This window comes from Muntiacus reevesi, chromosome 4 (assembly GCF_963930625.1).
Source record: "Muntiacus reevesi chromosome 4, mMunRee1.1, whole genome shotgun sequence".
Classification (NCBI taxonomy): domain Eukaryota; kingdom Metazoa; phylum Chordata; class Mammalia; order Artiodactyla; family Cervidae; genus Muntiacus; species Muntiacus reevesi.
The window spans coordinates 123,698,799-123,715,397 of NC_089252.1; the positions used below are offsets into that span (position 1 = coordinate 123,698,799).

A 16,599-nucleotide genomic window follows, 5' to 3' on the forward strand; every position below is an offset into this window, starting at 1 on the left:
CATGTTTCTCAACCTTGGATGCAGGATTTGTCAGGGAATTTAACAAATCAGAATCTATGGGAGTGGGCCCAAGTATTGTTTTCATAATGTTTCCCAAGTTATTTTAATGTGCAGCCAGTGTTGAGAATCACTGATTTAACAGAAAAGACTATTTTTCTATTAGAAGTAAAATATTTTCCCTACCAAAGTTTAGTTTTATATTAGATACATAAAAATATATCTATATTCTACCCATCTGGCAAGACAGTATGTTGGGACTGAAAGAATAAAGGTTACAGAATCAGATAATCCTAGATTTGCCACCTCTTGGCTGGGGAACTTACAGTTACTTATCTTGTCTAAAACTCATTTTCCCCATCTTAAAAATATGTTAAATTAAATTATATCCATGTCTTAAAAATAGTCGTATGCCTTGGCAAAGTTTCACTCTTGATGGACAGCATCATGTGGTTATAGTAAAAGAGAATTTTTTCTTTTAATGTGAAAAATTTTTTTAAGTTATTGAATTTGTTACAGTACTGCTTCTGCTTTATTTACTTATTTATTTTTTGGGCCACGAGGCATGTGGGACCTTAGTTCTCTGACCAGGGGTCAAACCCACTCCCTCTGCGCTGGAAGGCAAAGTCTTAACCACCGGACTGCCAAGTCCCCTGAAACAGAATTTTTAGAACATGACAAACCCAGTTTTAGAGTACAGAAAGAAGGAAAGTGCATGTAGACTTGAATCCTCATGAGGATGATGTGTGTGCAGAAACTCGTACTGAGAACTCAACTGCATAATGTATATAAAGTACCTAGTAGACTGTCTTTTACACAGCAGCCCCCTTCTCCTAACACAAAGAAAGGAATAGAAGAATACAAATGAGCAATATGGATACAATATTTTTGATGTACTTCTCTAGTGGCTCAGACAGTAAAGAAACTGCCTGCAATGTAGGAGACCTGGGTTCAATCCCTGGGTTGGGAAGATCCCCTGAAGAAGGGAATGGCAACCCACTCCTGTAAAGTATATGAGATTGAGCAAGAATTTCATGATTTAAGAACAGAAATCACGGCCTTAATTAGTCCCCAACTAATGTAAGTCCTCTAGAAGCTGCACATCCAGTGCTGTAATTTTTGTATTTTAGAAAATAAAACAAAAGTAGATTTTGTCCTGCTCCCTCCACCTAGAGTTCCACGTGCCTAACCCGGGTTAGAAAACTGCTGCCGGATAAAAACCAAGAGTCATTAGTCCCATATTGTTCTGTCTTTTTAGTTCCCTGATCAGGGATTGAACCTGTGCCCCTTGCTCTGGGAGCGAGGAGTGTTAACCACTGGACTGAAAGAAAAGACCTAGTCCCATAATTTTATGCAAGCAAAAAAAAGTTTTGTTTTTTTTTTTTTTTTTAAATAGGTCCTGGAGCAGATAAGAAGAGAAAGGAAAAAAATAGGAAGTTTTAATTTAGAGCTGAAGAGCAGCATGATTTGTATTGTAATTATTTGATATTCACATACACCAAAACAAAAATCCTGTAACATCCCACACATAGTAAACTACTTTGCTGAATTCAAATAGAAAAAAGTGATCACACTGTTGAGGGATTAAAAAAAAATAACTCTTTGGGTTCTCATGAAGTTAACTGAAAAATGGTATACTTACTTCTCTGATTCAAAGTCTCCCTGCTCTTCAAATTTCACAGTGTGCCTTATTAATCTCCACTGCTTAATGTCTGGTGTTGGATTCCAGAAAACCTCTGAATTATCCGTCTTTTTGTCAGTAATAAAAACTTCACTATCCTATATTTAAAGATATTAAAAATTAATGTAGAGAACTGTCTTTGTCTTTATTTAAAAGGGAATTATATAGCTCAGTAATAACCATTTCTTCTTGACACTTAATCCCAGTAAAACACATTTCTAAAACAAATATAACAAGTACTTTTCTAAAAGCCCCAAATCTCTTGTTATGAAAACGTTAAGATTAAATATGTAATACTTGTCCTTTACAAGTCTGGTTGAATAGACAAAAAGTTCATGAGTTTTCACAAGTTTCACTTAATACTCTGTATCGTCCAAGCAGAGCAGTGTTTGCTACAGTTACTGTAGACCAGTATGAGATGCTGTAGACCATCTGCGTATTCAATATATGTAGAGAAAGCTAAGAGTGTTTCTTAGCATTTAAAATCTGAGCACAATCTCATAAATTTCATTTTTTTAAAAAAAGAGTTCTATCTTTTTCCCAAAGATATTCAGATAGAAGAAAATTCTAAAAATAACAAAGCATTGTGACCTCTTAGTTGAGTTTCTAGGTCCATCTTCATTTTAACATCATATTTCCCATCATTTTCTGATTATAATGGGAAAAAAGCCTATACAAGAGTTAACAGTGAGAATGCATTTGGCACTAGCATGACATGATCCTTTTTTTTATTAATTTAATAAGCTCCTCTCAGAAAAATTACATAAACATGAATCATCAGAGAAGTAAATAAAAGCCACAGCTCTCAAAAAACACTGTATCTTTTCCAAGCTCCTTAGAAGAAACTAGAACTCTTACTGGAAACGCCTCTTCTGGTGAGAGGCAGTATACTGCGATGTGTAAGCATAGCCTTGGAACCAGAGTGTCTAGGCTGGGAATCTTACTTCACCACTCTGAACAAATTATTTAAATTCTCTGTGCCTCAGTGTCCTCCTCTGTAAAATGGGGACAAAATAATAACACTCACCTCGTAGGATCACTATATTAAATGAGTTAATATAAGTAACATTTTTAAACAATGCACTCCATAATAAGGGATATAAAAGTGTCAGCTATTTTTATTGATTTAAGGTTTTAGAAAGCTCAAATATTAAACTAAATATTATTGATAACAGAGCAATACCAAAATACTTAAGTTGAAGCTTATGTTGAATAGTCATGCTCTTAGAAATGGAATAAGTGAACTTATAAAATCTGATGTTTAATTTTTTCCCACTGAATAAAATTCTTTTTGTAAAGCTAAAATATAAAAACACTTACCCAGTGTCCTTCCAAAGTAGCTAGTACTTCTTTTCCCAGTTTTAGTTTACCTGATATTTGATTAACACAATCACTACTACCTAGAAATGGCTTTTAAAAGGAAAAAATGAAGAAACAATTTACTTTTAACATATTTACATACAATGTAGACCAAAAAAAGAAAAAAAAAACCAACAGAAAAAGTAACTGTATAACTATACAGTGCTGTTGAGGCACAAATGGTGAAATACTGACTCAAATTGTAGTCAGAAATGTTCAGTAAAACTTTTAAATTTATTGCTGTGAAAAAACAGATAAGAGCAGACTATATAGGTCCAGGTCTTTTGAACTGTCGTGTTGGAGAAGACTCTTCAGAGTCCCTTGGACTGCAAGGAGATCCAACCAGTCCATCCTAAAGGAGATCAGTCTTGGGTGTTCATTGGAAAGACTGATGCTGAAGCTGAAACTCCAATACTTTGGCCACCTGATGCGAAGAGCTGACTCATTGGAAAAGACCCTGATGCTGGGAAAGGTTGAAGGCAGGAGGAGAAGAGGACGACAGAGGATGAGACAGCTGGATGGCATCACCGACTCGATGGACATGGGTGTGAGTAAAGCCTGGCATGCTGGGATTCATGGGGTCGCAAAGAGTCGGACACAACTGAGCGACTGAACTGAAACAGGCTAAGAAAGCTAACACTGAAATAACTGGCTCGTGACTTGGGTTCTCTCGACTCAAGACTGCCCTCTATCCATGCTGCAGGATCTTAAGCAATAACAACTCAGTAAACATAAGAGACTTAACTCATATATTTAATAGGAGCTCCTCTTTTAAAACAAACCAATAAAACAACACTCAAATAAAAAAACTTCTGAAATTCAATTAGAAGAAATATAATTTGAGACACTGTATTGCCTTACTGATGTTTGTCCTCACTGACAAAATTTTGATGCTCCAATCTAATCCTTAAAGATGTCATAAATTACTTAAGACCTCTTCAGTCATGATTTTCAGTATCATTTGCTAAGAAGGAAAAAAAATCAAAGGGCACTGTCAGATAATACTTAAAGAGATCTTTCTTATTAGAGTAAAGCTGTTGATCTGCTGGATATCAACATAGCTGATACTTAGAACTAATATTTGGTTGTAAGCATTAAATAATTCATAGAAATATTTTTATCTAAAAATAATGCTGTGCTACATCAACAAATGATACTGTGAAAAGATCTTAAACTTCCCTTCCATGCTGAGGCAGACAGAATTTTCCAAAGATGACTTCAACTATATCTCCCCTTTTCCCTTCAGCCCATATGCTCTTCCTCAATGAGAGCCTGGCATCCTCTCACTGAGAAGTGGGCTCTATATCCCTTCCCCTTGCATTTAGGTGGGTTTGTAATTCTTCAACGAGTAGAGAATGGTGGAAATGATGTAATTTTATTTCTGAGGCTAGGTCATGGCCAGCAACGCGTCTTCTGCCTTGCTTACAAGGACACCCGTACTTGGAATCCTGAGCCAAGCAGAAGTCTATCTTGAAGTCCCCTTGATGTGAGGAAGACAAGACCACCCGCTCAGACCTGCACCCCCAGTCCTTCACCACTTGAACATTACTCACATGCCGTCAGTCACGTAAATGATGAGCTGCCAGGTGCGTCCAGCCCCCGCCTGCTAACTCTCTCACCGCCTGTGTAACTGCCGCCCCAGGCATACTGCAGCGGAGACAAGCCGTCTCCAACATGCCCTGTCCAAACTCCGGGCCCACAGAACCACTGAGAAACAGACATAGCTGCTTCTAGGCTTACAAATTTCAGAATATGCTAACTCAGAAATAGTAAGTAATACAACTGCTTTAATGTACACAGCTATAGCTCAAGCTGATACATACTTCTTTTCAGATATATACTTTTTGGTATTCTGTAAAGCAATGCTTCAATTTACTAAGAAATTTTCATTCATTCTCTACTTCTTAAATTTCCTGTGGACTTCCCTGATAGCTCAGTTGGTAAAGAATCTGCCTGCAATGCAGGAGACCCCAGTTTGAATCCTGGGTTGGGAAGATCTCCTGGAGAAGGGATAGGCTATCCACTCCAGTATTCTGGCCTGTAGAATTACATGGACTGTATATTCCATGGGGTTGCAGAGAGACAGACATGACTGAACGACTTCCGCTCACTCGCAAGAGTTTCATTAACTAAAATTAAAAACAAGAAAATCACGGCTTTCTATTGATTTGAATCTTCCAAGGCTGCCTTTTCATGAATTCTGTGTTCTTATATTTAGTTTTCAATTAGGAACAAAGTTGTGCTCTTTATTGAGTATTTACAGCACAGCTCCTCTTTAACGAGGTGATACCTCCTATCATTCTCTACTAACCTTTAGTTTGAACTCAAGTAATGCACTGTACCCAGTTTTTTGACATGTAATACTGACTGTTCCACCAAGCTCCAGGGTCATTGTGCCATAAAGAATTCCTAAAGGAAAAAAAAAACAATTATGACAAAAGTTTGAAGAGAGAGACACTGGCTTATCACAAGCAAACCTTTACAATTTAATCTCCTTCTAGTAGAAATTGATAATTCAAGAGGATTCTATCCTATCCAATAACAATCTATAATACACACACAAAGTTGGTTCTGAAGGATTTAAAAAGATAACAGTTGATCCACATTATCTGAAGATTCTACATTTGCAACTTAATACTCTCACTAAAATACCTTTTTCTTTTTTTTTTAAGCTGTACCATGCAGCATGTATGATCTTAGTTTCCAGTTCCCTCACCAAGGATCAAACCCACGTCCCCTGTAGTGAAAGTCAAAGTCCTAATCAGGGAATTCCCTATTTTCACCAAAATAAGTTAGTAGTCTCCACCCAGAGCATTTTTGTATTCATTCATGGGTAATGTGCAGAATGGTGAAATATTTGAGTTGTCCAGCGCGCACACTGAAGCTGAAGTCAACAAGGCGAGACGCTGACTTCCGGTTTCACTGCTCACGCAGAGTCCTTTACACAGTATATTCAGTGCACACTTTTGTGCTTTTTGTTGGTGATTTTACTATTCACAATGCCCCCAAATGCGGTGCTAAAGTGCTGTCTGGTGTTCCTAAATACAGGAGACTGTGATGTCCCTTACAGGGAAAATGTGTGGGTTAATGCTTGGTTTAGGCATGAGTTATAGTGCTGCAGGCTGTTAATTCAATGTTAATGAATCAAAAATATACACCATGAGAAAGACAGCAATCCTGGTCTCGAAAGAATCTGCCTGCAATGCGGGAAACCTGGGTTTGATTCCCTGGAGGAGCGCATAGCTCCACTCCAGTACTCTTGCCTGGAGGGTCCCCATGGACAGAGGAGCCTGGTGGGCCTCAGGGCAGGGGGTCGCACACGACTGAGCGACTAAGCACACACATAAAAACAAAACTATGTTTTGACTGGATGACGAAAATATGGTGACAGGAGGCTCACGAGAACCTCACCGTGCGTCTCCTCTAGGAGCAACAGTTTGGTATTCGTTAATTCAGCATTATGGTGACATTATAAAAAGTAAGTACTGCGAACAATAATTAACTGTGTCAGAAAAATTTTAAAATCTCCCCATTGTGGCACTTGACTAAAAGTTGGGAAATTCCGAGTTTGACAAGTTAAACAGGCTGTGTGTGTGTGTATATTCTTGGACTAATTTCTCTTTTCCCCCATATTCATCATTTCCATAGTTTGTATATTTTTACCATGTATGCACAGAAACTATATAAGCTCATTTTGCATACAATTATACTATACAGATCGTTCTTCAATTGGATTTTTTAAACATTTCAGATAGAATTTTTATCATTGATTCATATCAATGTATGACAAAACCCACTGAAAAATAAAAAATAAAAAAAATAAAAAGGCAAAAAAAATATTTTAAACTTTTCACACAATTTTAAAAGATTATTTTCCATTTACAGTATCACAAACTCTTGGTCATATTCCCCGCGCTGTAGACACATCCCTGAGCCGACCTTACACCCAACAGCTGTGCCCTCTACTTCCCTGCCGTCAAAGTCCACTCCCACTCCCAACCGGGAGCCACTAGTTTCTGCTCTCTATCTGCCAATCTGCTTCCTGTTTTGTTACATTCACTAGTTTGCTGTATTTTTTAGATTCCATGTATAAGTGATACACTGTATTTGTCCTTCTCTATCTGACTTTACTTCTTAGCATAATGCCTTCCAAGCTGGACTAAACTCCCACGGCAGTCTTTAATATGCAAATACACAATGCTAATTTTCAAGAGACGAACAGAGTGCAATGTTTCAAAGTTATTTGACTATGGAATTCTTGCTTTATAAAATAATTTGAGACTACTCATTTGGGGAACACATCTTAGAAAATATACAAAGGTAGAAAATAATAATTTCCTCATTCACAAGAGGCTATAATTTCCTCTTTTTTCCCTGCCATATAAACAGTGCTACGAAAAGTTTTCCCTGTTGCTATTTAGGTCTGATATCAGGTATTTATCTACATAAAATATCATTTTACTGATTCCAAAATTTAAAAAATATATTTATTCACGATTTCAAATGTTTCACTTCAGGCTTGTTTCAAGAACCACACATGAAGCTCTAGGAATCACCCAGCCTGAGGCCACAAGCTGGCGCTCTCGTACTTACTACAGAGAGATTCATGGAATAATGGCTGGGCTCCAATAGCCTAGCGCTTGGTCTCAGCATGCTTACTGACTAGCTGGTCTGCCTTTAGGTAAGATTCCTAACCCAAGTTTTTCATCTGTGAAATGAGGCCATATTAAGTAATTTCTATGTTTTCATGAATCAGTTCCTAAAATAGAGGATAATTACCCTAAAAAGCTATTTTTAAGAAATGGGTTGGAAAGGATGGTATGGATAATGATGGAGCAGAGTGTTTAAGATGATGCCATATAGAACTGCAGTACAGATTGCAGAACTTGTGCTAACCTCTTTCTGCCTCATTTTGCTTGTCCATCAACATAATATTACCTAATTTATAGGGCTACTGGAGTGATTAGATGAGTTTATAATGTAGAGTGCACAGAATAGTTGAGTGCCTGTCCTATCCTGATAGTTACTATTTAATATCTTTATCTGTACACTAAATAATGGGAGAAAAGCATAATACATTAATTTTTAAGAAATTGCCAAATAAGGACGAGAAAAAATTTTAAGGAGCCTGTTACAGTGAAAAGCAGTAAATTAACATTTAAGGAATGGGTAATGGTACAAAAAAATGAAAATCACTTTCAAGGATTCTGAAATAATAGTCAGCCTCACCAAATTCTACAACTTGCAGATAAGGCAAATGAAATTCCATTATTATAAATTAGTCTCTGCCAAACTAATATACATGTCACAGAAAGTCCATCACTATAGAAGTATTCAGCAGATGATAACAATGATCTTACATATCTGCAAATCAAGGACACTTTCAAACAAAAAGCCAAGAAACTCTATCAATCTCAAAACATAACAAATTACAGTCAAATACATTTACTTAAAAAGAAGATTTAGGGGAATCTAACAAGTATAGAAAATACTCACCTTTACAATGAGCATATGGCATCGTCATTACATAATCTTCACCTCTATTCAAGAAAGTTAACCGTGCTTCTCCTTCTAATATTGCAGATAATGAGTTTCCTGAAATAAATATTACTTATTAAATTTCACAGAAAATAATTTAACTATTCTAAAACAAATAAAACATATTGAGGACATCTATCAGATATCTACACTAGAAAAGGGTGCTTAGAGGGAAATTTACAACTTAAATTAGAAAAAAAGAAAAATTCAAATCAGTTATCTGACTATTTTACCCTATGAAATTAGAAAAGGAACTAATTAAATTCCAAGTAGGTAGAAGAAAGGAAATAAGGATAAGCAGACATCAGTGTATAAAGTGGACAGATAATTCAGAAAATTAGGGAAGCCAAGACTTGATACAGACAGACCAAAATAAAGAACACAAATTAGGAATAAGATGAGCAGAATCACTACAGAGCCTGCAGACACCGAGAGGAAGATAAGAGAATGCTATGGGTAATTTTATGACAATGAATCTGAGATCCCCCCCTCTGGCTCTTTGCCTTTTAGGGTTCCTGTTCTCTGTCTAGTGGCCATGGTTTCTCCAAATTTAGTGTTTGGTTCCCCAGGCTGGAAAGGTTGCAGTGTTTCTACCAGTTTACCCTGTTAATCATACGTAACCTGAAGCTGAGAAGCAAGGATTCATTCTGTGTGATTTGACTGTGGACTTCCCACTGAATTTGCCTGCAGCTGCTCTCTCTTTAATACCTTCAGGCGGCTGCTTTTGGTATTAGGGCCAGATGTACAGAGGAGAAGGATGGTCCAGGAGGGCTTCATTCAGACATTATTGTCCATACACATTTTTAACACAGTAAAACCACACAAATCTTTTGTATCCAACTGTATACATGTGCTGGCATATCATTAAATCGTTTACCTTTTATTATATAGTATTCATAGCCATATTATATCTTAAAATAACTGAATGTTTCCTTATTTTAAAGGAAATATGTGTTCTTCATGGGCAAGTTGAAAAATCCAAAGATAATTATCCATAATTCTATAATTCAGGTTAATCATGAAATCTTGATTTTTTTCCTAAACATGAATGCACGTTTACTTTTACTTTAAAAACATGAATACTTTTAAAGTAGAGGTGACTCAGAGCATAGATGTATTCTGCTTTTCATTTAACATTGTATCATCAGCTATTTCAGATTATAGTGTACATTACACTTACCTGAGATTATAAAAATGCATATTCTTGAGCCCAGTGATTTTGATTTGGTAAGTCAAGACTGGGGTTCAGAATTCCAAAATCTTAACTCATATTCTAATTATGAAATTGACGGTTCATGCATACTATTTGAAAAACAAGAGCAGCTGTCCCAAATGATGATAAATTATTTAACCCATAGCAAAATGGCTAAGTACCTATATTTCAACTGCTCCACAGAATATAAGAAACCCATTTAAAAATAAATGGTTCTTAGGGCAAAGACTAGTGGTACAAGAAAAAAAAACAGATCAACAGACCTCAGAAGATAGAACCTGAAATAGAAAATAATGCCACTAAAAGTCATTTATAAATAAACTAGATACTGAGAAAATTAGTTGGCTTTTAGGAAAAGAAAGTCGTGATCTTGCTTCACTCCATTCACAACGTATACATCAAAGTAAGTTCTAGACAAATTAAAGATCAATGAGAGCATAAAAGTATAAGAATATACAAGTGAATTATTACATAAGCTGAAGTGTGAAAGGATTTTTCTAACTGTGACATCAAAAGCAAAAACCATCAAAGGAAAAACTGATAATTTAGTACATCAAAATGTCAAGAGACTACTTGTTAAGAGGAATACACTCTGCCCAGATGTCATTAAATTTAGCTTAATTTAGATTCAAGAAAATGCACCAATTCTTAAAAACAAAATAAATTATCAAACTCTCTAGGCAAGAATCAATAACCAAAGAAGAAATGAGGAAGTTACAAAAAAACTGTCCTTACAAAGTCTGAACTTAGCAAATTCATTCAAATTACAAAGGAACAGACAGTTCTGATACACACAACTATATTCACTATAACACTGAAATAAGAAGGCTAGCTGCAAGTAATCCCAGAAAGCAAGTTATATAGTTGGTACTCAATAAAAATTCTACAAGGGCAGAACACACATTCACAAAAGCTATCTACACTATAGTCAGGGTAGGGACATGAAGAGATGAAGGGTACAGTGGGGAAAAACTCAAATACATGCAACTTTCAGAAGAAAATGATCACACTCTGAAACAAGAGAAATATAAAACTAGGCAAAAAAATCAAAACCAGAAGCCAAACAAAGCAAGCGTCAAGGGATGATCTGCTTGTTTGAATTGTCACAGGTTTTGGATTAAGAGTTCCTATTGTACATATTTCTTTATTTTCCTTCTTCTTTTTTTTTTTTAACAAAAGTTTTTAGTAGCATGTCACTTGATTCAAGGTAAAAATATCATTACTCTCAATATTGGACTCTGGACAGGTACTCTAACTGTATTTGGATTCTCTCTATTCAAAGACTAAATCAAAAGATCAACCTCTCAGGTACAGTAAAATTAAACAAAAAATCTTAGTAGAGCTAAAGGCTAAAAAAATATATTGTGGACTAAAATGGCAAGCTATAGTGGACAGTCATTCTGTCTTTTGATAAGTGGTGTTTGTGGTAAATTTACACGTATGTGATGAAACCTCTATTTATGAATGAGCAAAGAAAAACAACAAAAGCGAAAAGTCATTATCCAAGTAAAACCGATACTTAAAATGACATACAAATCCCTTGCTGAAAACAGTACAAGACACTGTCTATATTAAAGCTCACCAGAAAATACTAAATCCCAGAAAAGCATATAGACTGAGACATGGGTGGACTCACCATAGAACTTGGACTTAGCCAGGATACTGCCACTAAGGCAAAATCCATCTTTTCGGTTACTGACATAAAAGGCAGATATTGGTGGATGATGTGACACCTATTGAACACAGGAAACATACATGAAAATATAATAATTATGAGCATATTACTGTGATATTATCAAAAGCTCAAGTCTTAGAAGTATATTCTAATAATGAATTAAAACAAATATGTGGTAAGTATTTAACAGTAAAATTAAATATTGATGATTGTAGGAACCAATCTCCAAGATGTATCTCAAGGAAACCCACCTCCTGGTATTCACAGCAACAGATAAGCTCCTCTTACACTGTACCCACTGTACCCGGGTCAGTCTGTGTGGAAGTCACAGTATGTCACCTCTGAAATTAGGCTATAATGCAGCATGTATCTTGGGGTGTGTGTCTCTCTCAAATCACTAGCTTTGAATAGCCAGCTTCCACGATGTCAACAACTCTACGGAGGGGCCCACCTGATAAGGTACTGACCTCCTCTCAAAAGCCATGTGATGACCTTGGAAGCAGAATCCTTCAGCCCAGAAGCCTTCAGAAGATTGCAAAGCTGGCTGACATCTTGACCTCAACCTCAGGAGAGACCCTAAGCCAGAATCCCCCAGCTAAACAGCTCTCAGATCCCTAACCTTATTACACAAAATAATAAATGTTCGTTGTCTTAAGCCATGAAGTTTTGAATTTGTTATACATCAATGAGTAACTAATACAGTGGCTATTCTTCATGTAGATTACCGAATAGACTTAAGAAACTAACAAAAGCTTTAACAAATATGTCATTTTAATAATTAATATTTTGATACATATACAGCTGAAGGTTTCTAAAATGAGACAAAGGTAAAATTAATCACTTCTCAAGCTTCTCAGTGAAGAATTACAGCGAACTAACATGCAATCATTTAAAAAACTAATACAGATAAAGTGCTTTCAATCTGTGGAGTACATCAAAATTTATTGGGAAGATGAAGTTTTCTCAAATAACACCTGTATTCTCATCCTCCTTACATTCTCTATATGGAAGATAAGCAGGCCAGAATTTATTTAGATGAATAGCTGGGAAGAAATAGGGTTGGAGAATTAAATTGAAAAATAATGAGGCAAAAAAGTGCACTATCAGGTAATCTAATTGTGAATGCACAGATCTGACTACTGTGGAGTGCTTAAAAAAGCAGGTGAGTGCAAGTTGCTCAGCTGTATCCAACTCAGCGACCCCGTGGACTATACAGTCCATGGAACTCTCCAGGCCAGAACACTGGAGTGGGTAGCTGTTCCCTTCTCCAGGATCTTCCCAACCCAGGGATCGAACCCAGGTCTCCTGCATTGCAGGTGAATTCTTTTACCAGCTGAGCCACCACAGAAGCCCCAAAAGGCCAGTAATGTGAGATAAATTTAGGAAGATATGGAGGACTCTGAATGTTAGAGAAATGGGTTTAAATTTGATTTAGGAATTGGAGAACCACTGACGTATCTGGTCCAAAAAAACCAAAAAACAAAAACATAGAGCAAAGCAAGAAAAATAGAGACTTAATTTTGATCACAGGATTCTATGACTGTTAAGAGAGTATGGTATTTAGTAGTAGTCAGTATTAAGAGGTTGAATGCTTATCAAATGTTCCCTAGTAAGAAAGATTAATCAACAGTGAGTTTACTGAGTTAATATTTTCCCTAAAAAAAATCTTAACTTCCAAATCAGTTTTCCTTCTATAACAAGCATTTCTAATACCTGTTCAGCAATATAAAAAGTTTTGCTGTTTGTTCTGGGATGAATCCACAAACATCGGAAAGTCTCACCAAGTATAGGATTATAAGGTTTCTTCAGTCCCTAGTAAAAAACATACAAGTTTCAAATTATAAACATGGAAGATTCAAAGTACTAACTTAAACCAGTCAAGATGGGCTTAACTGTATCATCTGAGAATTATCCTTATAAAATTATAATGACATGAAATAAAACTAAATGACTTCAATCAGAATACAGGTCCATACAACCAAGTATTTTGCAATTTTGCTAATTGAAAGAGGGCTTGCAATGTAATTATTCATAAATAATCTAAGATAACCCGAAAAAACATATATAAGGCTAAAGAAAGTAAAGCATAATACACTACCTTTGGCTTTTTATAGAATCCTGACAAATACCATTTCACTACTTTCTTCAAACGGAAATAAGGATTTTCTTCAAGAGCAGCCCTAAAAAACAAAATGATAACATGGAAAAATTTTACAGAACATATTACAAAGCTTCCCTAATATTAATGAGGCCAACAACTGAATATGAAACGATAGGAAAGTATACAATTCATATTTAAAACAGCCGGTAAAAGTAACCATGGCGATCAGGATGCCAAGAGTCATTTTGCATAACCTAGTTATTTTTCTCCCCATTTTTCTTATTATTTGATATATTGCCCCAGCCTCTGCTTAAGTAGTTTTTGAATACTCTCTAAACCAAGGTTTCTCAACTGGGGTTCTAAAGAATCAAATAGATATTGCTATTTGAAAATGTGATTGAAAAAAATAAACACAGATTCTGAGATTCACGCACTGCATGATCCCTAGCATTTGCAATGCTGAAGCAATGGCCAAGCAGTCTTGCTAATGATTTCATTAGAAGTCTTTAGTCCTTTTTGTCAGAAAAGGACCACGTCCACTTGATCTAGTCTCTTCTCAGCTGGTGATGTTAACTAGAAGCGATCAACAGTAGCTGGTGAGTGCTATAGTGCAACATGCTAATATCAGCCTCTTCCATGAAATTGCCTCTCTGAAGCACATGACTATGTGCCCTTTTAGTCCCTAGTATAAAATGCAGAAGTTTCAAATCACCAATATGGAAAACAAAATAATTTATACCAATCAAAAAGGTTTTAACCCTATCTTTAGACTTGAATCTCCCCTATTTGCTACCAACTGATTTTCCAGAGTTATTTAATAACTACCAATTTAATAGATAAAGAACAGTTTTCATTTTAAAAGAGACAGTTTTAGAAGCTATGACTCACGTGTCCCCTCGCCCTTCTGCTATTGATGTGAACATAGTAAAACATTGATTGTGTTTTTCAGAAGTCAATCTGAGAAGTCTATATACACACACACACACACACACACAAACACAGCAATTTAACTATTTATACTACTCCCTTTAAGCATGTCTAAAGGGCCAATACAGTGATCTCCGAGATGAAGAGTGAGGTGGAGGAGGCTAGGCCTAGGCTTGCTGACAACTGGGCCAAGTTAAAGTTGTTGGGCTTTTCCGGAGTTATCCCTCTCATTGTGCTCTTCTTGCTTTAAATTCTCTTATTATGAAATTTATTTAAAACTTTACATGCATGTAGAATACATAGTTCAAACTCCAAAGCAATATAAAAAAGTATACAGTCTTGCCAAAGCCTCATCACTCCATGTTCTTCCTGCTTAATCTACCATAGGCAACTTTCTTTTTAAAATGTTTCTTTTCACTCAGTTTTCTTAAAGCATAAAGAAGCAGATATAATATACAGCTTTTTTCTTTAAAAGGGAGAGGAAACAACGCATTCTTTTGTACTTTGGTTTTGATTTTTTTTACACACACAGGTAAAATCCTGACGATCCCTCTAAATCAGTCTGCAGAGCTCTTCCTTAGTGTGGATGTACCATACATGACTTAACCAGTCAACTGTGGCTGGACACGAGTTATCTAATCTTTTGCTATTTCAAGCCCTGCTGCCACAATTTTGTACGTGTATCATCTTATGTATGTAGCGCTGTGTCTGTAGCAGTTATTCTCAGACGCAGCATTACTGGACCAAAGGGCTGAATGCACTGACATGTTTTGGCAAATACCGCCAGGTTCCCTTCAAAGGCACCATGCAGGTCTGGATGAGCCAGCGGCAGTCTGTGAGCGCCTAGCCACCCCACACATCCTCCCCAACAGTGTGCGGCCCAATGTGCAATCTCTGAATCTGGGGAGACGGGCATCTCTCAAGAACCTATTGTGATTCATAGGAAGCTGCCTCATATTCTGAGAGAAATGAGTTTCTAGCTAGATAAAAGAAAGGAGAACTGAGGTATAAGAGCATTTAGATTTTTGGTCAATGAGATGGATGGAAAAATAGACCTTACTACGGTCTGAATTTGCACTTTTCATATTTAAAGTAAAGTTTACATGTTTAAGGACTTGTTTCTGTTGTGTCTGTTAGTCACTCAGTTGTGTCTGACTCTGAGACCCGATGGACTGTAGCCCACCAGGCTCCTCTGTGTGTGGGATTCTCCAGGAGAGAATACTGGAGTGGGTAGTCATTCCCTTCTCCAGGGGATCTTCCTAACCCAGGGATTGAACCCAGGTCTTATGCATTGCAGGCAGATTCTTTACCACTTGAACCACCAGGGAAGGCTTAAGAATCTGCCTGCAGCGCAAGAGACCAGGGACCAATACCTGGGTCAGGAAGAGCCCCTGGAGAAGGGAATGGCTACACACTCCAGTATTCTTGCCTGCAGAATTCCTTGTTCCTATACTTCATTTTTAAACTGCTTGGTCATTTCCTCCACTCTTTTTTTTTCTATTAAGTTATTGACCATTTTCATTCACTGGTTAAGAACTCTTTTTATTTTAGGGAGCTTAACATTTCATGTTTGACTTAATTTGCAAAAATCTCCCACAGTTTTATCAGTTATCCTTTGAATCAGCTTACGCTTTTTTTCCTTGCAACATTCATTAATGCAACTAATGGACTAATAAACTGAATACAGATACTGATGAAGAATCTAAAAATCAGGTCACAAGGCCAGAACCTCGTATCTCAGAAAACACAGCGTCTTGAAACTGCTGCTGGAATGGGGGCAGCAGGTGGAACCTTGAAAAGTCTGGTTCTCCAAGAAACTGCTGGGCAGGAGGCAGGCAGATCCTCCTCCACCTCCTTTAGGCCTGCCTTTTTCAGAATTATACCGAGGATCAGCTGGCAGGAAGAAAAACAAAGAGAACGGGGATTTATGCCATGAGCCAGCAACTGGCAGGCTGTTCCAGATGCAGTAAGCGGCACATGCCTTATTGCATACAGAGAGGATATGCACAGACGCAAGCAGAGACCCCGAGACAGGACCTGCACGAGGGCTCAGGGGAGGAGAACATGGAATGCCAGCCAGCCCTCCCCGTGCGGGCTGAGCGCACAGG

General features: G+C 36.9%; 1 protein-coding gene across 4 annotated transcripts in view; it reads right to left on the reverse strand.

The window, feature by feature from the left end:
- The window catches only part of OSBPL8 (oxysterol binding protein like 8), a 164,427-nt gene that overhangs the window by 11,994 nt on the left and 135,834 nt on the right, over positions 1 to 16,599 (reverse strand). For all 4 annotated transcript variants that reach the window (XM_065934119.1, XM_065934118.1, XM_065934121.1 and 1 more), the window contains 7 exons: positions 13,562 to 13,643; positions 13,177 to 13,275; positions 11,425 to 11,521; positions 8,534 to 8,632; positions 5,349 to 5,446; positions 2,999 to 3,088; positions 1,640 to 1,776 (listed from right to left, as the gene is read on the reverse strand). In XM_065934119.1, the coding sequence (XP_065790191.1) occupies positions 1,640 to 1,776; positions 2,999 to 3,088; positions 5,349 to 5,446; positions 8,534 to 8,632; positions 11,425 to 11,521; positions 13,177 to 13,275; positions 13,562 to 13,643 (702 nt within the window). The remainder of the gene's footprint in view (positions 1 to 1,639; positions 1,777 to 2,998; positions 3,089 to 5,348; positions 5,447 to 8,533; positions 8,633 to 11,424; positions 11,522 to 13,176; positions 13,276 to 13,561; positions 13,644 to 16,599) is intronic.